The sequence below is a fragment of the Stegastes partitus genome, unplaced genomic scaffold (genome assembly GCF_000690725.1).
Source record: "Stegastes partitus isolate 25-593 unplaced genomic scaffold, Stegastes_partitus-1.0.2 Scaffold1203, whole genome shotgun sequence".
NCBI lineage: Eukaryota > Metazoa > Chordata > Actinopteri > Pomacentridae > Stegastes > Stegastes partitus.
The window spans coordinates 110001-135013 of NW_007578934.1; the positions used below are offsets into that span (position 1 = coordinate 110001).

Below are 25013 nucleotides of genomic sequence, written 5' to 3' on the forward strand. Positions count from 1 at the left end.
CTTCTGCTCGCTCCTGCTGGGCTTTAGACTGACCCTGATATTTAAGATACACAGAAGTCACTGAGTTACAGTGGACCTGAAGCCCTCCTGATGTTAGAGTGTCTTGGTTTCCAGACTTAAATATCTGAGCTGTCGGGCTGAGCTTTGGGTTTTCATCCTTTGCTGGAGGTTTGAGGGTCAGCCTTACAGCAGGCCTTTGTCAAAGTAATCCCTTAGGTTGCTTTGAGTCCCCTAATTTCAGCACAAGAGATATTTATGATATTTAAGAATCCTAGCAGCCTCTTTATGGAGACACAATGTTTAGAATGTGATGTTAGTATGTTGATATGTAGTCTAAAATAGTTTTGCAGAAAAAATGAAGACACAGAAAAAGCAGAGGGGATACATTATCACACTGCAATCATCAACAATACAGGGATCCCATCATGCATTGGAAACGATGCAGTGCAGACATTTTGCACAGAAACTAAACTGTTGTCTACTTTGTGAAATTGATAAAGTCCGTATATGTGTTTCCTTAACAGCTAATAATACTCACAACACTCTTAACACATGTGAGGACACGGACCAAGCATATATTGCAAAGGAAGCTTTATTGCCAGTGACAGAGGGGACACATCCAGGAAGGATTTGTTTTTTTTCCACAACATATTGTAGTCTGATCTCGATTTAAACAGCTCAACACCGGTTCTCAAAGTACCACGGCCCTTAATAGTTATGGTCCACTGGGTCTGAAGACAGAAGTTTCACCCCGACGCAATGACAAAATGAACAGGCCCAGCGATAATTTAGCAAACGTTTCATCACAACTCACCAAACCAAGGCCTACAGCTATTACTGACGGTGGTACCTGTGCATGTTCTTCCTTTGGAAATCAATGTCATGGCATATTTCCTATTAAACAGAACAACACATCCATAAAGCCTCAGGCATGGCTTTTACAAGGATACGCTCACGGATACAATGGCACTTTATACAACTTCGAAAAGAACTGCACACAGAGCTTGCCGAACAGGTTTTATACTATAGTAACAAAGAAATTGTTGGAAAACGGTACAGATTTCTTTTTACAGTTGATTTGGTTGCTTTTTAGCTGTTTCACCATTTAGGGTATTAGATATGTGAAATGGCCTCCACAAAAGCCACCGGACAATGACAAGTGATTGAGACATTTGTGTAAGAAAAGAAAAACGCTTTGAAATGTTTTTGTTTTTTGTTTTCAAAGAATAATTCAGTGTGTGGATGAGTATAGCTTTTTGAATCAATTTGATGGAAGATCCGATTTGAAAATACATTACATTATTGTATTTTTAAAAAGCAAAAAAAAACAACAACAAGATTTATATTGCACTCTCCATCAGCTCACAGGAATCTTTGAATGGCAGTAACACAGGCACAGTACGACTACAGCAGTCCACACTAAACCTCAGAGCACTTGGCATTGTTGTCATGGCAACACCTCCGTGATAGCTGATATCCAGTGTGGGAGCTACAGGGGTGGGGTGGGGGGGGACAAATTCATATCTGGCATTTCATGGCAGATCACACAGGGGGGGGGGGGGGGGGAGGACGAATTCATATCTGGCATTTCATGGCAGATCACACATTACGCACCTCTTCATTATCGGACAATATATCTGTCACAAAACTGAATGCAAAAAGACAACAACTGCATTAGTTCACCGGGGTGTGATTTACAACAGGCAATTTGAAAACAGAAGTATTGTCTTGGAGCACTGTTCTCTAATGAAATTGCACCCCCTTATGTGACAAACTGCAGGATTAACAGTCCTCTCACTGGTATTTACATTGTGGGTTACTGGAGTGCAAAGGCGGATTTAAAGTAAATAATATTTTCTTTGGCTCAAAATGATATAAATATATTAAAGTTGCTGCTGCTGCACAGTTTTCTGCATGATAAAATCTTTAATAAATATTTTTAATATGTATCCATCTATTAATACTCTATAATCGCTCTAAATAATCTCTTTTCTCGCGCCATCGATGTTGTCATAGATGGAAAAATGAACGTTGGAAAAAGGCAAAATACTGTATGTCTCTATTGTATGTGTACACTGTTTCCTGTCGAACTTATAATATGCATTTCTTATGACGTATTCACAATGCATGGATCACAGGGAACACAGCTTAGATAAACACAGCGATGTAACAGCGATGTAACAGCGATGTTACACAAACATCCCACTTGATCGGACATTTAGAACTGACTTGCACCTGCCTTTGTTTCAATCATGCAAAACAAAAATAAATATCTATTAGTATTAGTACGAAAATAATCACCACTACAGCCATACACACCCACTTACGGTATACATATTGAGATATACACAAACTTCAAACTGTACGCTTGTCCACAGTTTGAACAATATCTAAAGGTACACATTTAAAAAATAAAAAATAAACTTGGGGTCGGGGGCAAATGAAAAGATTCATAGCTGGGTCGAACAGGTAGCACAGAGCAGGACTGAACTCAGTGTAGGCACAATCTGCTTTTTACATCATCAACAACAGCCCCAAAGAAAAACCACAGCTACTGAAACATAGGTGACCTATACAAGCACACAAATCAACCGGTCGACAACTAGACAGTACATTTTGACACTGCATAGAGTTAAAAACACAGTCCAGGCCAGCACTTGGTTGTACCGAGCTCCTACCCCCCATGATCTGATTCTAGTTTTCAGCATTCCCACACACGTCTGCGCTTGGGTTCAGCTAAGGTACGTCAGTGTTATCTAGACTCTGAGACTCTTCCCACTTCTCCTGGGTTACTCAGTTGGCCTGGACTGGTTTTGGACCCACTGCAACGCCATTACAATCGAGGATGTACTGCAGACAGCCTTGAGGTGGGCGCCCAGTGCCATTCTTGGTGGGTTCACCAATGATTTCTCCCTTCTGGCCAGCTCCCTAAAAGACAAAACAAAACCCAATTTACTCATCCAGCAACAACTGTGATGGTTTTCTAAAAATAGCTTGTTTGAATCCAATAATATGGCAACGTCCTAAATCATAAATATTACATTATTACATTAGCAATGATCTTGCACCAACAGAGCTTCAGCTTTTAATATGCCTGTGTGTACCTGAGATGGCTGTATGGTGGTGGGTCTCTGGGGAGCATTCGCTTCCTTCTCAGCTGACTGGTTCATTTTTTCCAGCACCATGTCAGCGATGAGCTGCCGATCCTCAGCCTGGTGTTCGCCTACCAGGGGCATGGCAGAACCAACCACCTGGGCCGCAAAGAAGGTTGTAGCAGAGGAAAAAAGGAGGTAAATTTCACAGAGTAGTGCATTATATAAAACATGAGTCACATTACTATGTTGCATTACTTTTGACCAATACACAGTGGAACACATGCACTTTTCTGTACAGCTTAGTATACTTCAGTAGTTCTCGACTTTGACTCCCCAGATGTAGCTTCCTGGACTCCTACCTCTGTGATGTAATCTCTGCTATCTTTCCCATGGATAGCTTTAACTGCACAAATGTCGAGACCCCCGAAAATCTCTGAGCAGGTGTCGACCCACAGCTTGTACCTGAACACAACCACCAGCACATGACTCAGCGCGAACATGCTGTTGTACATGACACAAATATGTTGGCACAAAAAAACCAACATGGAGTTGTTGTTTTTTTCAAACTAAGAACATTTGCCATGTCAAAATGAAACATCTATTTGTACTGGATTAGGATTCTTACTCAACACTCACCTGTCAGTCATGGCCACCTGTTCAAGCATAGCTGAGCCTGTGTTGCTCTTCCAGTTACCAGATATAGATGTTCTCCTGATGTGTGCAAACCACATAAATTCAGTTAAGTTCAGTTTTGTTTCTCATTTGCTTACAGTGTTAAATCGTATGTACATACATGTAGGCTTTGTAGTCGTTGCCGATCTTCTGGATTCGGATGTCGTACTTGGAGTCAATCAAAGGCTCTGTGGTGGTGTAGGTCTGAGTGAGAGCCACGACACTGGCAATGTCCTGGAACTTACTGTGATTGTCGACTTTCACCTGTACACAAAAGCACAGATAGAAAAGAGTCAAACACTGAGAGAAGATTGCTTTAAAGGATTCTTGGAGGCATATTGCAGGTGAATTTTTCCTTTTTTTTTTAATGTTTCTGCAATTGCTTTAAGCGATTTTGCTAAATTTACTAAGCACAAGCCTAAATTAAAGTAAGCCACAATTTTGCGTTTTCCATATTACTGCAACAGAAAATATCTCTTTACCTTTCCAATACCGGAATGGGCGTGTCCGATCTTCACAACAACAGGGAATGATGGCATGCTTACCTAAAGTAAGACAGTATAGTTTGTGTTAATGCATCATATATGGTAATGTATAGTTTCATCTCCAAATTTACAAACTTGCTGTTTCATGTCATAAAAAAAAAAAGAAAAAGAAAAGTGTTGGTGCACTTCTCACCATCTCCTTGTAGTTTGGATAAAAGGTCTGCTCAATCAGAGGGAACTTATCAGCGCCCAGCTTCCTGAACGTGTTGATAAGTTGGGCAAACTGCAGACACACAAAGGCAAACAATCACGACATCTTGAGTAAATAATTTAACAGAGACACCAATAACAATCTATCTGATTGATCAAATGCAATCCAGAAATGCGGAAAAGATGATTGTTGCTTTTTTTTTTTTTTTTTATTGTTGCGCAGCCTGCTACATTGTTCCATAATAAAGCGCTCCCCGGCCGCCTACCGCCCACGGCTTGTCACACAAGTTGTAGATGGACTCGAGGGAGTTGATGCTTGGGACGCCACCGTACTGCAGGCCGATGATGAGGTTGCGAAAATCTTCATTCTGAGTCATACTGAAGGCATGTTGACGGATGAGGACAAAGTCTGGCTTGAATGACCTGTCAAACAGAATTATAGCAGAGAGGTGACGAAAACTGACCAGAAAAATGACAAGACTGTGGCACGTGCTGACAGCAATGGGAGATAAATCAGAAAGTGGGTACTCTAAGTGGACATGCTCTGATTAAAACAATGAAGTAGTGCTGTGCAGTTAAATTAATTTTGCTTTGTGTGTGTGTGTGTGTGTGTGTGTCGTACCTGACAACCTTGGTACCGTTTCTGTAAACCTGCATGTTAACCATGCAGGTTCCATTGGCATGAGCTACAACGTTGATCTCGTTGAATTCAGCCTGAGGAGTTGATAATTAGAAAGGTACATGAGGACAGAGCATTTCAACCCCTCCACTCTGTTTCATACAGGCACTTGAAATGGGTATTAGTGGCATGATGAAACCTACCTGTTCCACTTTGATGTCATAATCCCCATGTATTTTCTTTCCCCGGAATAATTTTGCCCTGGGTAAAAGGAGAAATCACTGGCTTTTAATATAACCACATAATGCATAAAGGGATTACAGAGATTCTTAAAATAGAGATTTCTAATTGATTATCCATCCAAATCTAAATCTTCTTTGTCATATTCTCTGGAATGTGAATTGCTGGTGAAAACATGTCGCGTCGGTGAATGCATAAATAGCACAGAGCAGAGAAATGCCTCTTTTTCGCGGACTTCCAACTGCTGATCCGCAAAAATGTAAGCAATTCATCCTCTCAATCTGACAACAAGGACAGCACTAAAACATTACAATACTTACTACTTATACAACACAACACTTAATCATCTTTACAGGCTTACACACAGATGCAACTGAGCACATCTGACGGCGTAGCAGCGCTGTGGATCAGGTTAACATATGATGAGGCAATGCATTCCTACTGCATACATTGAATTTAAAAAATTTCAGAAAATGGCTGCACCTTTCTGGTGATTCAGCACTTTAAAAAAAAAAAAAAAAAAAAGCAGACAGTCTCCCGTCTGGCTTGAATACAAATGACACACTCTGATCCATCTTTACCTGGACCACAGCTGAAGAGGAAATCTTTCAAAGGGATTTAAGATTAAGATGGATCAGTGACCCAAAACCACACAGGGATGAAAACTTCCTAAACCAGACAGTGCGTGTCGGTGTTTGATTTCTTTGGCTCTTTCCTAAACTATCACACAAAGGCTGGCCCTGACAAGATAAGATTTGGCAGCCCAAACTACTGGGGTAAATCAATACTGAGGGCAGCCCAAAAAAAGAACCCTTGCCTTCTATTTCCTTAAATTGCCATGGAGAAGGTTTCATTTTAGTTTCACTTTCCACAGTTTCAAGTTCACCCTGATGCTAACAGCCATTTCCTGCACTGATACATGTACTATGATAGCAGGATCCAATGGAGTTTGTAGGATGTCCATGTTTCAGTATGGCTGTGTTAACATACTTTCCTGACATGTTTTAAAGTTCTCACTTCCTTTTGGTTGGTATCGCTCTCCTGTCAGACACCCTGCACTCTCCGCATATTTAATGATGTGGTAAAACTGAATAATTCATTCAGAAGCTAATTAGAGCACAGAGATCTACTTGGCTGTGGAGGAAAACAAGCATTCAAATATGAATCACACCTCCTATGTTTGGGGAAATGAAAAGTCAACTCTGCGCTGTGATGAATGCTCTTCGTCAATACAGACAGAAAGACAGTGATTGCAAATCATGACCCTGACAATAAACGCAGACATGACGCTCGACGGAGACGAGCCTCTGATTTCATTTTGCACATTTGAATAATAATCGCTTTTAACATGAGGGATGGCTCTGTGGATGGAGTGTAGCATTATGTGGCCGATCTATGCTTTATCACTATGCATACAGCAGCGCAGCTTATAGCTCAGAGCATAGAAGCCACGCATTCAAAGAGAACACGATCTTCAAATCCATTGCATTAATATGCATTAGTAGTTGGTAGTCACCTCACAGCAGCCAGGTTCCTCTGGTTAAAATCTGAGCTCGTTTTATGTTAAGTATAGCTTTCATCCAATAACAAGGCCTCTATTGTTATTTATTAGCTCTATCTCTGCTTCTAAATTGTATAACTGGTCCTAAACCTGGAGTTAGTCACCAGGCTGTGCATCTATTGCTGAGGAGAGGGAAGAGCGTGATAGCAGACATTTACTTGGATCACTCATTTGTAGGAATCAATAGAGCTACTCTTGAATGAAAGATGAGATGAGAAACCAAATAAGACCAAAAAAACCCCCAAAAGTTTCTCTAATGTTTTTTTTTGTATGAATCAATGCATGCAATGATAAATGAAGGAACTTCATTAATGGCTGCAGTTTGCTCAGTCAAAATTTTGGCCAATTGCATTACTGCTGTGAAAGGATTTTACATTCATGTGATTCACAGAGAGCTCGGCGAGTAGGAATCCTTGCTGAATTTTAATGTGTCATTACTTTGCATGCACAACTTTCACTCTCTGTGTGGGTAATGTTTGAATAAGATTAAATACACAGCGTAAAGCATCGTTTCGCAGGTATTAGATGAAACAGTAACCGACGTATTTTGCAATTGTGAACATTGAGTGATTCAATAAAAGGAATCTTTGCAATCTTTGTCTCTTTGCATTAAATTGAGGTACAGAGGGAATAAGGAAGCAGTGCATCTCAGCCATTAGTCTGATAGGCAGGATAGTGTACCATCTGCTCCTCCTGTCATAAGAGTAATTTATAGCGCAGCATTCCTGGAACAAAACAAACCTCTCTGGATGACTGGCAGCCTCATCTAACAAGTAAAACATGGGCTGAATGACAGAATGCATCTGTCTGTGCTGCAACCCATGGCAATCACCTTGATTTTATCAGGACACCTTTTATCACATGCAAATATTCTCCCTAACAAAGCTTTTCACGCAACAAAGTCTCTGTTTAATTACATATTGGTATCTATTATATTTTTTCTGTGTGCCTTCTCTGGCATGTTACGTTTTTACAGTTGGGCCAAGCTGTTAGCAACTACGTGGAAGATGAAAACATTGAAGTTACAGTTGCATTTCAGATGCTTAAGAAATTATTTTTGGCTGGATATTGGCATACGAACTAACTAAAATAGAATATTTTTAGCTGTCGCCCTGCTGTCATTGCAAGTCATTGTTATTTCCCAGAAAATACACATATTCTACAAAAAATACTCATAAAATCTTGCATCTATTGATTATTTGGGATCGGACTGATTAGGCCTAATAAACAGATTCTGAGACTGACTTCTGCCAGATGCAATTAGTCTGGAAAACTCTTTCCTGATATCATTCTGTGTCTTGGGGCCACCAGGTCTCCATCAGACTGACTTTAATTTGCAGCAGTTGGTAGAAATAAGTCTTGACATTGTTGTATCTCACAGTGAGACACAGCACATAAACAATACCCTCAGACTCAAGGTGTGCCAACATTACAGAGAATAATGGGTGCTCACCAGAACCTGCAAGATCATAATAAAGAGACATTTCATCTTCTTATGGCTTGCCAACAGCTATATTTCAGTGTGGTTTCTGTCCTGCCTCATGTCCTGAGTGCTCGATACAAAGCACATATTATTTCAAACGCATCACTACTTCTCTGAAGCCTTTCTCCCTCGAATCCTTCTCAATTTGGTTTCCTTGTGCTTGTCACAGCCCAAAACTGTGCCATTTCAAGCAAAACATAATCTAAACAAAACAAGCAGACCATCACAAAACTGTGTAAACTAAAATGGATTTGTACTGCCGTAGCGACTTACCACCCGTGGGTGAAAGTTCTCAAAAAAAAAAAAAAAAAACACCAACAGAAACCAACCTAGTCAAACATGTACAACCTCTCTCTCAGTGATATTGAGCTGCCATAAAAAATAGATGCAGCACTCAGACAGAGGAAGCCCTTTGAAAGAACTGGTTTAGCCGATCTCACAAGTGGTTGTGCAACATATCAAGCAAGAAACGATTTAGTGCGATCGTAGACTTCAGAGCTTATGAACACTTTAAACTACTACACTACTGAATATATTTCAGCAGAAATAATGTCAGAGCAGCAAATTACTTGAGGCTTTTTTGTTTTTTGCAAATACATAGACATTACCTCATATCAGACCTCGTTATATCCTGACACTGAGAGAATAATGATTCTCCAGCAGAACTTACTTGCCATTATCCATTGGAATGACCTTTGATGAATGACATGGTTTTAGTTTAATGTATTATATTGAGCGTCTTTGCCAAGATCTGCAGAGCAGTGTCAGTGTACTGGCACATCAGACTGGAATCCTTATTCCTCAACTTCCTTCCCCCTCATAACAAATGTTGAACAAGTGAATACTTAAGGCTGGCATCAGTCCTACTGCTGAGGGTCTGATCCTATTACCAGTGATCATGGTTTCTAATAAATAAATGGCCACTCCTGCACACTAAAAAACACCTATACTCCTGCACAATTGCCATCAGGCGAGGAGCTCTACATGACACGAGTGACATACTGGCGTTGATACAACATACAGTACATCTATACACCATTACAACCTGCATAAACACACCAAATCTAAAGGCCTTTTGTAGTACGACTGAGGATCACAAGTTCAAAAACCTGTAACATTTTTTACATTTACTTTTGGCACTTGTCAGAAATAATTTTGGATTGTTGAAGTCAGATCGAACGGTCAGAAATTGTGATTTTGTACAATGCTTAAAGTAGAGAATGTATATTTGTTTCAGATTTTATTTGTTTACCTCAGACAAGTCAGTCTACCCTCCAGTGAGTAAGCAGTCCCTCAGGGCTGTGTAGTCATAAAGGCAGCATAGAGTTGAGTTTTATTTCCCTGCACTTTACCTACAGGTGGACAATGTCCATATTTATTATACAAAAGGAGACAATGGCTCCAGCTCACACACTGCTGTGGAAAATATGCCAGCTGTGTAAATATCATCGTGACGAAGACGGAGTTACCACATTCTATTATTTGACAAGATATGAGTCTTTACACAAAGTAATTTCCCTCTAAATCCATGTGCAAACTCATTTAGTGTATTTTAATTCCTCACCACAGTAGGCTGACAAAGACGCTTGTTTTAAGCTACCTTTGAGTACGATCCCCCAGGACGCTGAAAGCCAGTGTGCCAGCTTAAGTGCCTTAAGGTAAGTAACATTAATGACATGATGCTCCTTGCTCCCAGCAGGCTTAGAAACATATCTTTCCACATAATTTTTTCTTCTCACTCATATTATCGACTAATGCAACCCAACGCTCCATGGGTTGCGGTTCCTTACATAAATCGTTCCCTATGTTAGTGCAGGGCAGGTCACGTGATCTGCAATCAGAGAGCAGGGGGAAACCCCATTGATAGAGTGGAAGCACTGCAGTATTCACCTCCATTGCCTTGCTTTTATCAATTCTGCTCAACCTGTGGAACAGCAATTGTTTTTTTGTTTTTTTTATGTGTGGTAAAATACCACTGTACAGGATGATACTATCAACAATTTTGGTTAATTTGACAGATTTTCATACAGGTAGATGTACAACAGAATGAAACACTACAGAAAAGCCTTACCTACAAGGAGCATGGAGGACAATAAAATCCTCCGTCTTGGTGTAATGTCATTACTGCTGGGAATCAATGGAGCGTGTTTCTTTAAGTATTGGCTGCCTCTATGTATTATCCTAACACTGGGATGTTGTACCATCAAACCACAGCAGCAGAGCCCATTCATATCTGCAGGGTGCTTAATACAGATGTTTTTTCATGGTTCCTTAAGCATTACCTAACTACTACAGTCAAATGAATCATTGGTAGATAAATTGACATTAAGGATGGAGCCAACAAACAATACATAAAGAACGAATGATTCAAGATGAAATACATCACACTGAGTAGAGCAGCTGATCGTCTTACCACTCCTGCTGTGGTTCGTCAATGACAAAAAGAATCTTAAACTTCTTTGGTGTCGTGACTTGGGTCTGCTCCACTAGCCCTGCTGAAGCAGCTGTCTGCTTCACAACGTTGGTTATGGAACTAAAGAAACCTGCTCCCGTCGACTGGGATGGCTGGGGTTTCCTCTCTGGAGCAGGGGAAGTTGCTGGAGGTGTTGGCCCAGCTGTGGGAGACTTGGCAGGGGTGGTGGAGGCAGGTGAAGGAGGCTGAGCAGGGTCAGGCCTCTGAAGGTCTGTCATGTAGCCATTGGGCAGGTTGGAGATGAACGTGCTGTCCGAGAGGCGCCGACGCAAATAATTCATGGCTGCAGCTGAGAAAAGGCAGAAGAGTCGACGAGCACAGGGTGTGGAGAAGGATTCTGCAGAGGAGTCCTTGTCCTCAGTGTACAGCTGATAATGGCTGAGCTCTCAATGCAAACTCCCAGCGAATGTGTTCCCTCCCAGCTCAGCGGAGCATCCTCAAAGCTCCCCCTCACTAGCAGTGACGCTACACTCTCCGGCAGCCAATCCCCTCACCCCGTTCTCTCCTCCAGCATAGAAAATGATGCTCTAGCTTCGCCTCTCCTTCCTCCTCTCGTCCTCTCCTCTCTCCTCTCTCACTGGCATGCCTGCCTTCCCTACCCCTCCCCCACTTTCTGCTGCCTCAGAGGCATCCTTCTTTTTTGAACCACAGCATGGAAAATAGAGGGGTTTCCAGTGGAAGTGCAGGAGGGGTATAGTGAGCACTACATCGCAACCGCCTCACTCCCGCTCCCTCTGTTCCTCAGGTCTCTCTGCCCTCTGCCTACCCACAGCATTTCTGTGTGTGGGCAAAATGCAGCCATGAAATCTAAAATGGCTGTTAGGACCAGTGGGCCGTGTTGAATGAGAGGAAACGTCAGCAGCAGTCCCTTGAGACGCAGATGCATGCTGTAAATCCTGTCTCACAATTGTTTTTATCAATCCCTACACCTGCTGGTTTTACTAATTGTGATTTCCTGCACGGCTTCCTTCACCTCACAGTTTTGTTAGACTAAATTGGTCAGCAATGGCAGCACAGAAACACAGCTTGCAATATGTTCTGCACTAAAACTCTATATTAACTGATACAAAAGCAGAAATCTTATAAAATAATATACATTTTTAAGACAAAGGTAACAATTGCTGCTGCTGCTGCTGCTATTCCTTGAAATTCAGGAAAGAAGAGAGGCGGGACATAGAAGGTCATAAAGCTGTCTGATAAAATACCTCCAACGCAGTTTGCAGATTGATATTTTGCAAAGGCTCTGGAAACAGATCAATAAATCAATAACTCGTCATGTGCCGAGGTCATCACAAATCCAGTCAAGGTTTGACACAGTTTGAATCTGAAGCAGGGCCTTAAATGTGAAATATATGTATTATAACCGAGGCAGTTACACTTTTATCTCACAGCAGTAATACTTTTAATAATAAACAAAAATAAATATAATATTACTGGTGGACTTCTTTAATCTTGCCATCGAAATCTTCATGAGCAGTTAGTGATCTTTGATCCTGCTCCCTCACACATCAGGGGAGATAACTTTTTGCTTTTATTGTTTTATCTCTAACTGTGTGGAACAAACCTCCCCTTTACTGGCAGATAAGCTCAGGTGGCGCCTCTGTTCCAAAAGCTTTAAAAAACCACCTACACAGACAGGCATTTGCATTACATTTTATGTCTTTCCTAATGCTTTATTATTGCCCTTTTAAATTTTAATTTTTTAAAATTTTTGTTTTATGATCTTCTTGCAATCGTCATTTCTTTCCGACTCAGTTTTAAAAGGTGATAGGGAAATAAAATGAACCATTAATGCTATTAAAAATTTATTATTATTCTTGATTTTTTTCCCAAATTCCCAATTAGGTTTGAATTATTGTAACACTTTACAAATTTGCATGCCTAAAAGCTTTCCTGTGAATTTTCTGCTTATGTTTTCAAGTAACATCAAAGATCTGATTGTGACACAGTTTATGAAATAAAGTCAGATAGTTAAAGGAGCTGTCATAGCCGAGCTTCGCAGGCATTTCATCCAATGACTGTGATAACTTCCAGCTCTGACAATAGACTGGATTTTAAACTTTACGTTTTATATTGCCAGTGTAATGTAAGTTTACTGTCACTCAGTTGGTCTAGTCTTCAGATAGATCATCTGGATCGACGATCTAGTGACAGACTGTTGTGTGTTATAAATACTGTAAAGCATCACAAGAAAAAATTGCAAATGTTGGTTTTTGTGGCATATAAATAAAGTGTAATCACAGTGTCTATTGTACTCTCTGTGATGGACATTCTTTGTATTGAAGATAACAGAGTGAAAGTCAGGTTAAAGCTGAAAATCTATTATAAAAAATGACTTGGGTGTCTTATTTTTATATTTTAAACGCTGGTCATGAGACACATAACCTGAAACTATATTTATATATTATCCTAAGAGAAGCTGTAGTTTGCACTGAATGCTATGTGTGTATTAGGGTGACACCTGCTGGTAGTGGAGTGGACAAACCCACTTCCTGAAGTCTCCAGCCCAGCCTTTCTAGGCAGAGGTGTGTGGATGAGGAGATCCAGCAGCACAGTGTGCCACCCAGTGGGCTGTTCTATGATCAGATTGTTGGTCAGCCTGAACACTGCCACAACAATCAGTGGAAATTGTCCAGGTAATGCATCAGACAGTCAAGTTATGACACATTACACCTACACTTGTTTTAAATTTGAAATTACACTATCGCAAAAAAAACAAACAAACAAACAAACAAAAAAAAACATAAAAAGGAAAGCATTCTTCGTCTGACAAAATAAAGTCAGAGACAAACTTTAAAAAATAGTATTTGACTATTTTATTCAAGTGTTATTCGTCGTGCAACATTTGCAGCCGTGTAGCTCAGCAAAGTGTATCCCTGGTTCTGCAACGATAGCACACAGCAAAGTGTTCGTATTTAACAAATGTACCCTTTAGGTGGATGTTCCCATGTTAACTCGCCCCTGCTCGCCTCGTCTCTCCACTAGGGCCGTTCAGCTCCCTCTTTTGTTTGTTTGAGAACTGCTACAGTGGGAAAGTACGTGAAGGCAGAGTACACGCAGGCTGGCTAATCATGGTGTTGTAGCTGCGAAGCTACTTCAGTCGAATAAGTAAGTAACACTGATTGCTAACGTTACGCCTATTTGAAATGTAGTTTGTTAGACTTTTACCACTAAACGTAACCCCACTGTAAGTTGTCATTAATGTGTTTTTGGTTTTGCCAGTTGAATCGGGAAGCTTTCAGCTAACTAAGTACGAAGTTAGCCACATGGCTAACGTTAGTTTGTGTTATGGACAAAATAAAAATAAAGTTAGTTAATTTGTGTGTTGGTCTCTTCAACTAAGCTAACAACCGTAAGACTATGTGGAAAACTATTTCGTGGAATCGCAACTACCATTGCGATATCAGCGAATTTAACTACTTCTATAATAATAGCATTAAAGGCTAGTTGGTCGAAGCTAGCGTAACATTGTAGCAGTTAGCTCAGCGTAGGCGACTTGTTTAGCTAGCCTCGGGCTGGTTTACGCCAGCGTCCGGATACCTGTCGTTAGCCACCAAACTAATAACAACAAGAGATAATCGCCGATTTCTTTTGTCTTGTTTCAAAAGTAAGCTTTGTTTACCTTCTTATTTACAATCTGATTCGCCTATTTTGTTTCTTTTTTCAGGATAGAAGCCCATTTGTTGTCTTCGGTGCTATAGTTTGCTAACATCGATGTTAGCAACTAGCTTGTTCGTGTAAATGCTTTTCACGAGAATGGACCTGTTGAACTCTCAGTTCCTGGACAAGATGAACAATAACATTGGGAGACTGCACTACGAAGGTAAGCTTTTCAATATTTGTTTTTCAGAATGTTACGCTTATTTGAAAAACTATCAGCTTGCGGTTTCTTTAAGTACAACGCCAGTTTCTCCTGTGTTTTGGTTTGCGTTACCTCAGCGTAAGGCGAAAGTCAGCCATAGAACTTTAGTCAATTTTGATGCAAGTCGACACTAACAATGTTATAGCTTACTGCTTATTTAGAAAAACAAGAACTATTGTGATCCAAAAGTACGGTCCCTAATAATAGCTCTATCTTCACATCATGTCCTTAAATCCACTTATTTAGCTTCCCAGAAGCTTCACTCGATACGTAATATATGCATAATATGCTAACATGCTAATTTAAAAGATGTGTATAAACAATAGAAGCATTCAGTACAAGTGTTGCTTTATTTGATGCACTCGGATTAAACTTCAGACTGTTTGACACTCTGTGCTAATGGGTAAGTTACCTATCTGAAGACATCGAGGCTAAAACAAGTATGATTTGGTCAGTGTAACATACTACATAATCGTGTATGAAGCTGTTTTTGCTCAGGTTTTTGGAGGTGATTTTTAGTCCCATGCCTCGTGCTCAACTTCTCGATCAAAGTTGCTTTTAGAAATCAATTCAACCTCTGAACATTAAACAAGTCCTCCTCTCTGGAATAGCAGGGTCATTTAAATCTCACTTTAGAAGGTGTTTTCCGAACTTTTGAGCTGACATGACCTCCACAGTCTCCTGATTATTTTTAAAAGAAATTGCACCAAAAAAATATTATTTTGGAATAACAGAATAGAAAACATCCTAGATATTTTATAACACCAACTGCAGATTTTCTGTCATGAAACCACAATGCACATGATGTGCATTTGCTGCGATTTGTGTGCAAATTATTTTACATTTACGCCGTCTTATTACAAATTCTCTGTTGCCCATTTGTTTAGAGTGTAATTTTGACCAAGTTCCATTATTCAGGACTGTCTTTAAGAACAGCACAGCCAGTCTTGTTTAAGGTCATGATATGACTAAATGCAGCGGTATTATGCAATAGTAGTTTTCTGTGTTTAAGTTGTGTGCTTGTACTCTAAATTTAGTTTGACTGTTTGGACTGGCCATTCTTTTCCCACAGATGAGTCCAGGATGCCCTCCCTGTCCACTGCCATGTCCAACATAACTGGGCCTCCTCCACACTGCCCGAGCAAACGAAAGTACGGCGAAGAACAAATGGAAGACCGAATCAACTGTGATGATGACCACATGACCAAAATGAGCAGACTGTTTGCCACTCAGTTGTAAGTGCCTTTCAGAAGTTTAAGTATTGATAATTACTATAATGAAGTAGCCTTGATGTTGTTGCTTTTTTAATTTTAGTCATCAAAATTGTATGCAAAGTGTTACCTGTGTTCCAAATTGATTTATGTTTGATCATGTGGCAAGTGACAGGCAATTGCACACCAAAAAACCAATTATCTTAAAGCCTGACCTAATTCTGCTTTCATTCTGTATTTATCCATTTCTGAATGCAAGCCACCCTTTTGACCACACTTGATTACTTTGTGCTAATATAGTATTTTCAGTGTAGCCGCAGCTAAACGCCTGGAATTAGATTTTTTTGAATTAAAAATAAAATAAATCTAATTTTAGTTTTGAAACAAGAAAGCAGTCCTGATAAACTTGTCATGCAGCAGAGTATTGTTAATTAGTTGTCAGTATCAAAAACCTTTACTGTGGGAGAAAAAAAAAGAAAGAATCTGTTGCATTTGTCCTTCTGTTCACATGCTGATGCATTTTTAGGCCACTGAAAGTGTACCTTTTTGGAAAACTCCAAGGATGAAGATACCAAGACACTCCTTGCAATGTTGACATGTAAACAGTGAAAACTGACTTATCGGCATGCACAGCGTTATCACCTTTGTTTACATGAAGCGATTTTGTACAATGTCGGCTGTGACCATAATAGTGCTGGTGCAGACCTTGCTAATGGGACTTTTTTCCACGTTTACACATTAATGTATAGTAACTCCTCCACTGTACTGAGGAACACAGGCGTCACTATCAGTTCTCACGTACAATCCCCCCTCTTCCCAATGATGAACCATTGTTGGCAGCTTACCAGAAGTGGCAGTAGCTTTTCTCAGGCTGCTGATTGGCCGACATGACTTTAGCATTCGGGTTATATTGCCTCCTGTTGGTTTGGCAGGCTATTGACAGTTCTTCAATTTTGTGTTTTCGTGTAGATGGAGATTTATTTTGAAAGTAATGCTTATGTGGACAAGATTTATTTTATTATTTTTATTCTGAGACCGAAGGAGGAAAAATCCTGTTTAAAATGCATAGAAAAACTCCAGGCTGTAAAGGGTTTGATTTTAGGGGAAACATTAGAATACTAACACAACAAAGTCTATGAATAGGAAGTCATGTCATCTTAAAATAACATTCTACAACATCAAAAAAAAGGTTGCACTTTAAAAAACACCACCCCAGTCTACACTCCATACTGTGATCTTTATATAGATGTGCAAATGTCGAAAAGTAAATAGTTTATGAAGGTGTGAAGCTGTTGGAAGTGTACATTTAATTTGTAATCTCTCATTTAAGGGCCCGCCCCTCCGCTGGAGACAACCGTAATGAGCACTGGAGCCTCAGCCACAGTCCTGTGGAGCACGTTACCTCCTCCTCTAACGGTCTCCATGGGAACCACCTGTATGCTTCCATTTCTGGCTATGCTGTAGACCAGCCTCTGGCTCTGACCAAAAGCAGCCAGGAAACTGGAGTCGGGGGAGTAGAGAGGTCTGTCATAAGTGGGACTGTGGAGCGACAACAGGTACGTCAACTTGTGACATTTAAACAGAGTACATGTAATTTTCACATTGTTGAAAATAAAAAGCACATCGGTACAGAGGGAAACATTATTTCTATGTTAAATCATGTGGGTCAGGTAAAGCCCAGTCCACGCTCGTCTGACGTGCTTGGCTTGAGGAATTTGTGCGATGTACATTTTATTTGCCCATGTCCGTGAAGGTCAGCACAGACTCCTGTGTGGGCGTCTGCTTGCTGACTGTGTGGATCACATGCGACAAAAGCACAATGGTGCTCCTTGTTGATTCTTTTCATCTCTTTCACCAGTGTACTATATTCCCCATCCTTGGTCCCATTTTTGTGAAGCAGGAGCATTTTCTTTCTTTCTTTCTTTCTTTCTTGCTTGCTTGCTTGCTTGTATTAACATTTTGTTGCTGTTCAGCCAAATATGATCAGTGCATGCACAAAACCTGTCTGTGAACACAGGCCCCAGCTTGTAATATGTTTAGAAGTACATTTGCTGTCTGTGCATGTTCACTTCACAGCTGTCTGTGGTGGCAGGTTGCAAAGATTGCTTTGATAATGGATAGTTCTTTACAAATCAGTTATTCGAGTTGTCTGTTCCAGTTGCTTTGGTAAATTGGGATTGTTGAAACTATGTGAATCTTACAGATTACAATGAAAACAATTTGTAAAGGTGATCAGAATAAGTCAAAGATATATTTGAGAAAAAAAAAATTCCACATGTGACACCCAGCTCAAATATACAACACCACAGATCACGCAAAGGTTAACATGTGTATTCATACACTTTTCTGGTAGAGTGTTCTGTCATGTAGTCAAACCAAGTAAGAATTGTGATCCTCTTATATGAATCTGTATTGATTCACAAATGTACAAAATGATGTTTTTCTAAAAATGTTAGGTTGACAGGACAAAATAGAGGGGGTTCTGCTATGAGTGCGCAATGCAGTACTTGGACTATTTCATACTATACGTGCCACACACTAGAGTTATCTTCCAGTCTATCTGCAAAATAAGGTGCGTCAACACATTTAATATTTAATGACTCAATAATTAGCTTTGCAAGATGGAGGTAAATATTTAGTGAATACTGTATTCCCCATCACTGACAGATAAATGCTGAATTTAGGCAACAAATGAATTCAGCACTACCAGTCAAGACCGGTTGACCGACACACACTGCAGCACTAAAATGTTACAAACATTTCAGCCAACTCTGGGGTTCAAAGTGTCATTTTCTCTACAGTCTGCATCATTTCAAAAAGACCAGTAGACTGTTTTGGATAATCTTTTCCCAGTGCTGGAAACATCATATACACATATATACAGTTTCAGCTCCAGTACACTCACAACAACGTCCTTTCATAAAAAAAAAAAAAAAGCCTTTAGTCCAAGTTTTCATGAGATGGTTTCAACTTCATAATGTTAACTTGCATGAATATAAGCTTGCATATGCTCACAGCCATTTCTCTGCTTTTGTCTTCTTGAGATGCACAAAAATTGCTTCAACTTAAAAAAAAGGTGTGTTTCCCCCTTTGGGTTTCTTTGCTTGGATGTTTGACTTTTACAATACAAATGAATGTGGAGAACTATCTTCACATTCCTCTGCAAAAGGAGAACGCTTTTTGTTTTCCTACCTAAATGTGTTTGACTCTTTCCCCTCTGTATTTACATGGTCATTCTCATTTTAGGTGAATGGTACATGTGCTTTGAGTGTATTCAGTGATTTAGTAAACATTTCTGGACCAATAATAAATACTGTATTAGTCAGCGAGTATCAGTGAGAATATTTTGACATGTTGGGTATCTCTGGAGGAGAAGCATACCTAAGGCTGCACAATAATTGCTAAATTGGTGTTTACGATTATGCATTAAATATATGTCCTTTATTAAATCAGCACTGCTTCCACTTTAATGTTGTGCAACATTCCTGCAAAAGTACAAATCTTAGCATCAAAATAAGGCTTAAAATAAAGTCACATGAATTCTATGCATCTCCTCCAGGCAAAACATGAATAATAAAAATATACAGAAAACACCTCACTTGGTGACCATCTGCATATCGATGGACACTTCCATTTATTAAACTGTTCAAATGCAAGCAGCACAGCTCAGCAGCAGTGCACGTAGAAGCCTTTTAGCATTTCTACTCAATTACTCTACACTATAGACATGTGCTTGACCCCAAATTACTTTAAAAACAGTGAATGAAGGCCTTGTAATGTAAGATTTACCAAAGTTAAAAGTAAATGGTTTTGTCTACATGGGCTGTTTTCTATAAGCGGAGCATTTCAAACTTCAAACTTGCAGTCGGTGGTTCATTTGATTGTGGAAAGCCAAAATCGTCTTTGTGATTCCATTAATTGTGCAGCTCTACCAGCTCCTACATACATACTGTGGCTGTGTTAGCTGATGGTATGCATCTTTTCCTCTCACAGAACCGTCCCTCGGTTATTACCTGTGCCCCTGCAAGCAATCGCAATTGTAATCTTACACACTGCCACATGAATGGCTGCACTCCCAGTCCACCTACTGATCAGAGAAAGACCAACGGTAAGTCTTTGAAATTACATACAAATTCACAGTGTGTGATCGAATACTTAGAGAGGGACATATATGACTAATACTAGCTGTTGCTTTGCTAAGGTGAAAAAAAATAGAAAAGCATAAGACCAAAAGAAAGAACAACATCTACTTATAGTGTTTGGTCTTGTATTAATAGAAAATTGTAAAATGGGTTTATTTATAATCATGCTAACTGACTGTCTTTCTACACAATATGTATTCCTGTCGTTTTCCCCCCATGTTTGTCCATTTAAGCCCAAACAGCTTTTACATGATTTATGTGTGCTGAGGCCAAAATGATCTTTTTTTAAAGTTTAAATGTAAAATGACTACAAGAAAACTACACATGCTCAAATTTAAAGTATTGGTGGAGATCTTTTACTTCTCAAAATTAGAAACCAACAGTATATGTCAGATTTTATCTCTCAGTGACGAATTGTGTGTTGTTTGTAGAAAAACATTTGAAATTATAGCTCCAAACTATTGCACTACATGCACTCAGCCCATTGTAGTTTTTCTGTTTTTCTCTTGATTAAATATAGTACCATACAATGTATTATCCAGAGTGTAGAACACCGATAAAGCTGCTGTATTTTTATTTGCCTTCATTAACAAATCATAGACACTTTTTTTATTATTACATCACATGTAATAACCAGGAGTTTGTTTTTCTTCCTCCACACATAACCTTATTTTAGATAATGCAGTCTGCGATCCTGTGATCGAGGAGCACTTCCGCCGCAGCCTCGGCAAGAACTACAAAGAAGCAGAGCCGGTGTCTAACTCGGTGTCCATCACAGGTTCGGTGGACGACCACTTTGCCAAGGCGCTGGGGGATGCTTGGCTCCAAATCAAGGCCAGGGGTGGAGGTCCTCAAACTCCAGAGGCTGATTCATGAATCAGAGGGGGGAGTAAACATTACAATCACTTCTAAGTGTGTGCATATGAGAGTGGAGATAGCCCGCTGTCATTTCTTGCCAAGAATCAACTTCCCTTAGCCAAGAACAGTGTAAGACATATGGTGCTCACAGAGGCTGTTCACTTGTGGACCTCGAGGTCAATCTTCTATTGGAACATTCAGCTCAGATTTGTAATCTGAAATTGGCAAGGCTCTCCGTCATAGAGGAGAAACTAAACATTGCATAGTTGGGTTGACAGTGTTAGTTCTGAAAACAGTGTACAATCATAGATTTTATTTTGGAATGATGAGATTCACAACGTGGTCAATAATTTTTCTGGAGCCCGCGCTCACTTGCCTTTCACCTGTCGCGATAGCCAAAGAAACTTCCTGCCTTTTTCATCAACATATAAGCCATAGATCTGGTCTCTATCGTCACTCTAAAGTCACACTGCTTTTTTTTTACTCTCTACTACTTGAAAAGGACAGCCAGGTCTCATTTGCACTATTACGTTTCTGACCGTTTAGGTAGCAGGTTACCCGTTTCAGTTGGAACTAATGTGTTCAAGAATGCATTTCGTGTTCTGAGATTGTGATAATGCAAGTAAGGCTCTGGTCCCCCCTCCTTCCCCCCCAGCTTTCTGAAGACGCTCGATTAGTCGGTCTTCTTTATCATGGTGAACTGGACGTATCCACTGTTGAATAAATATTTGTAGTTTCCTGTCTATACCTTCACTGTGGCTGATTACTTAGTGAACTAATATCAATCATAGTAGATATCTCTAACTAGAAAGCATGTTTCAAATAGCTGGTTTCTATTACAAACCTTATTCTATACTATATATTTACTCAGAATTTATTTTTTATCTGTAACATTTTAGAAATACTCACTGCTGGGACAGTTGTACTCAATATATTTTTTGTATCCGGTTTTCATTACTTTACGTAGGTGTATATCTAAGCATCCATCTACAAATAGCGGCCTCTGGCAAGGCTGCGTGAATGCGGTTTGAAAGGCCGCGTCACGTTTGTTATTCTGTGGACGCTATAGCTTTACACGTGACTGAATACAGCTAAAATCTGATCTTCTGTAGCGCAGTTTATTTGCAGTGGCTTTATTTATTCTCAACATGTTGATAGTGTCATGTTGACTTTTGGCAAAACGTAGTGACAACAGAAGTCTCACTTTGACGCGTTTCTCTCCAATTAGAACAACGGCGGATTTCTCCTTTGCCTCAGTGACAAAGCGGTTGATTTCCCTTTTTAAAAAATAAATTAAAACATTTTTTGAACGGACATGCGATGTGGGTGTCCTTAATTTACGAGTAGGCATCAACATTCCTCCACTGCTGCCTGACACTTAACAGTCACTTCAGTTGGGTTTAGCAAGTACTGTTACAAGTATGTTTGCCTTTATATAAAAAACAAAAAAAAATCATGGTGGTGTTACGGTGTGAGCTGCAAAAATCTTCTTAATAATGGAGAATAGGTGTAACTGAGTAACAAAAGTTTTTTTTATGCAGTTGAGTTTAAGTTAAATTTTCCCTCTTCTGAAATGATCTTATAGTCCCATAACCTATTTGTCGACACTGATTAAGATATGGTATTGTAAAGTCAAATTTGTTTGTCAATTAACTGTCTGTGAAAACATTTACATTTGTATTAATATTTTGCCTTTTTTTTTTTTTTCTTCCTCCAGTTGTTACATACACTATCCTGTCTTTATATTTTATTTTACTCATAAGACTATCATTGCGCCGTGCGGAATGATCATAGATGTTTTGTTTCTATTCAGAGTAGCGTACTCATCTGTAGCATGGGTGTTTATTATCTTCTAACCATGCGTTCTGTCTTTAAAAAAAAATAAATAAAAAAGTTGATTATTTTTTTCCCACAGTTGTCAGATGATTAATAAGTGCAGGAACACAACAGTCTTTTGATCAAAGACTCTCTTGGTGCAGTGTCAGGAAGACTTCTGTTTGTTTAACTTTCTGTGTGTACCATCATAGAAATTGGTGATTATCTCGGGTTCTGCTTGTTTGACACAAGTGGAGTTTTCAGTAATATGTTTGGGGTTTTAGTCCATTGTTATTTAATTGCTATAGACTACCTGTATCTCAAAGACTGTTTGCAGAAAGTGCTTGTTCCAGGTGTCATCTTCATATAAAAAAAAAAAACAAAAAAGGAAAAATTTGTTCACCTTTGTCCTTATTTCTCTGGAAGAAAATACCACTTTTTTGTACTTACATTTCTTCCAAATAAACATAATGCCTACCTTTGCATATTTCATGTCGTCTTTTTTTTTTGTTATTATTACTTATGCTACATAAAGTTACAGCAAGTGAGATGCAGCAAAAACGGTATATGCTAACAAAAATGTCCATTTTACTTTAATTGTTCGTAAGACTTGCATTTTTCATTTGAGCTGATGTCAGTTGTTGCTGTTATGGGGTGGAACATGAATAAGTGTGTGTGTGTGTGTTCAGACCTATTCACGTGTTTATGTAGTAGATTTAAGTTCAAATACATAAATGTGACACCATTCTTTTGATTTCCTTTGTTTTTTTTGTTTTTCTTTACAAGCTTTTACTGAACTAAAAAGATTTTGAGACTTCATTGTGGTTGTTGGGCTGCAGGGTGGCGCAGTTTGTAGCAGTGTTGCCTCGCAGCAAGAGGGTTGCTGGTTCGCGTCCCGGTGAGGGCACCGGGATCTTTCTGCGTGGAGTTTGCATGTTCTCTCTGGGTTCTCCGGCTTCCTCCCACACAGCCCAAAAGCATGTTGAGGTTAATTGGTGATTCTAAACTGTCCGTGAATGTGAGTGTGCTTGGTTGTCTGTCTCTAAGTGTGGCCCTGCAATAGACAGGCGACCTGGGATAGGCTCCAGCCCCCCACGACCCTAGTGAGGATTAAGCAGTGTATAGATAATGGATGGATTGTGGCTCTTAAGTGTGTGTTTAGATGCATCCTGTCAGCTTTAATTATCCCTGATGTGATGAAAACTGGTTTAAAGTCCACTTGTGGCAACTTGTTTCATTGGACGCCATTTAGAAAGACACATGTGAGTGTTTACGGTCCTACAATTCACTACAAAAAAAGGCCGGGACAGAAACGCAGCCTTCAAGTGTACCTAGGAGCACAGTGGACATTACAGAGTGTCAGAAATCTTCTACCTCCCAGAATCTCTTGTGCTTCCCTGAGTGGTCCAGACTTGCTGTAAACCACACAGAGCATCTGTGGAGAAATCTGAAGATGGCAGATATTTTGACAATTCCTGTCAAATCTAATGGAGCTTAAAAGCATCTACCAGAAAGAATATTTTTTAAAAAAAAAAGGCCAAACCCAGAGTAAAAACTGACATTAAAGGTTCTTTTATAAATGAGAGATTTTCAAAGATTTCATTGTGTTTTCACTTAATCATTATGGATAATTGAGTTTAAGTTGATGGGCAAAATGCTTATGAGAAACATTTTATTTTTTTAATAAGTGAAGGGGTGCGTAGACTTTATGACTGTGTTACATATAAACAGCAGTTCAGGATATTGTCTCCCTCAGTTTTAATCAATATTCTGTGTTGCTGACAGTAAATGCAGCATGCATTTAAGCATGAAAACCGAAGAAGGCCCCTTTAGATGCTCAACAGTCACTTCATAAATCTGTCCTGCTGCTGTACCTTAGATTCTGGACATCCTTGTTAATGTTACACTGACGTTGCAACACTTGAGTCAATAAGGAGGTGGTCCCATTGATTAGAGCACTCCTCTTTGAACCACGCAATCAAGAGTCATTGCTCATCCTCTGTCGTCCGTGGACACTTGCCTCCACCGCTTCAGAATAAAGTCGTTTATCAACCGATTAGTCCAACCACAAGTCAAGTGCTGCCGTATTTATTCTGTCTTTAAACTGTCTTTGTCTCATCAGCTGCTTCTTTTCCTTTTGGTTGATACAGGCTTGTAATAGTTTGTTTTAACTGGAGCAAAGATTTGTTTGTCTCTTAATTCTAGATTTAAATGAGCATAGTGTCCCATGAACAGATTTCACTGCTGGCTTTTCTGGTATTAGTAGGTGTGTCCTGCATGCTGATGT

At 39.6% G+C, this 25013-nt stretch overlaps 2 protein-coding genes across 3 annotated transcripts; one reads left to right on the forward strand and one right to left on the reverse strand.

Moving 5' to 3' along the window:
* Window positions 1–2793: 2793 nt before the first annotated feature.
* Window positions 2794–11119, reverse strand: syn2a (synapsin IIa). 2 transcript variants are annotated; one of them, XM_008297257.1, is made up of 11 exons: window positions 10779–11119; window positions 5285–5342; window positions 5085–5176; window positions 4729–4885; window positions 4446–4535; window positions 4250–4312; window positions 3889–4031; window positions 3732–3806; window positions 3455–3557; window positions 3105–3251; window positions 2794–2913 (listed from the first exon to the last, which is right to left on the reverse strand). In XM_008297257.1, exons 1-11 carry the CDS (start codon window positions 11117–11119, stop codon window positions 2794–2796), a joined length of 1389 nt encoding a protein of 462 aa, XP_008295479.1. The 2 variants fall into 2 exon arrangements, with proteins under 2 accessions (XP_008295479.1, XP_008295478.1); XM_008297256.1 differs by having other exon boundaries at window positions 2794–2928.
* Window positions 11120–13853: 2734 nt separating this feature from the next.
* On the forward strand, window positions 13854–23213 carry LOC103368777 (transcription cofactor vestigial-like protein 4). The gene is made up of 6 exons (XM_008297258.1): window positions 13854–13946; window positions 14506–14661; window positions 15773–15935; window positions 17242–17467; window positions 19905–20019; window positions 20730–23213. The coding sequence occupies exons 2-6, from the start codon at window positions 14580–14582 to the stop codon at window positions 20927–20929; spliced, it is 786 nt and encodes a 261-aa protein (XP_008295480.1). The 5' UTR covers window positions 13854–13946; window positions 14506–14579; the 3' UTR covers window positions 20930–23213.
* Window positions 23214–25013: the final 1800 nt, after the last annotated feature.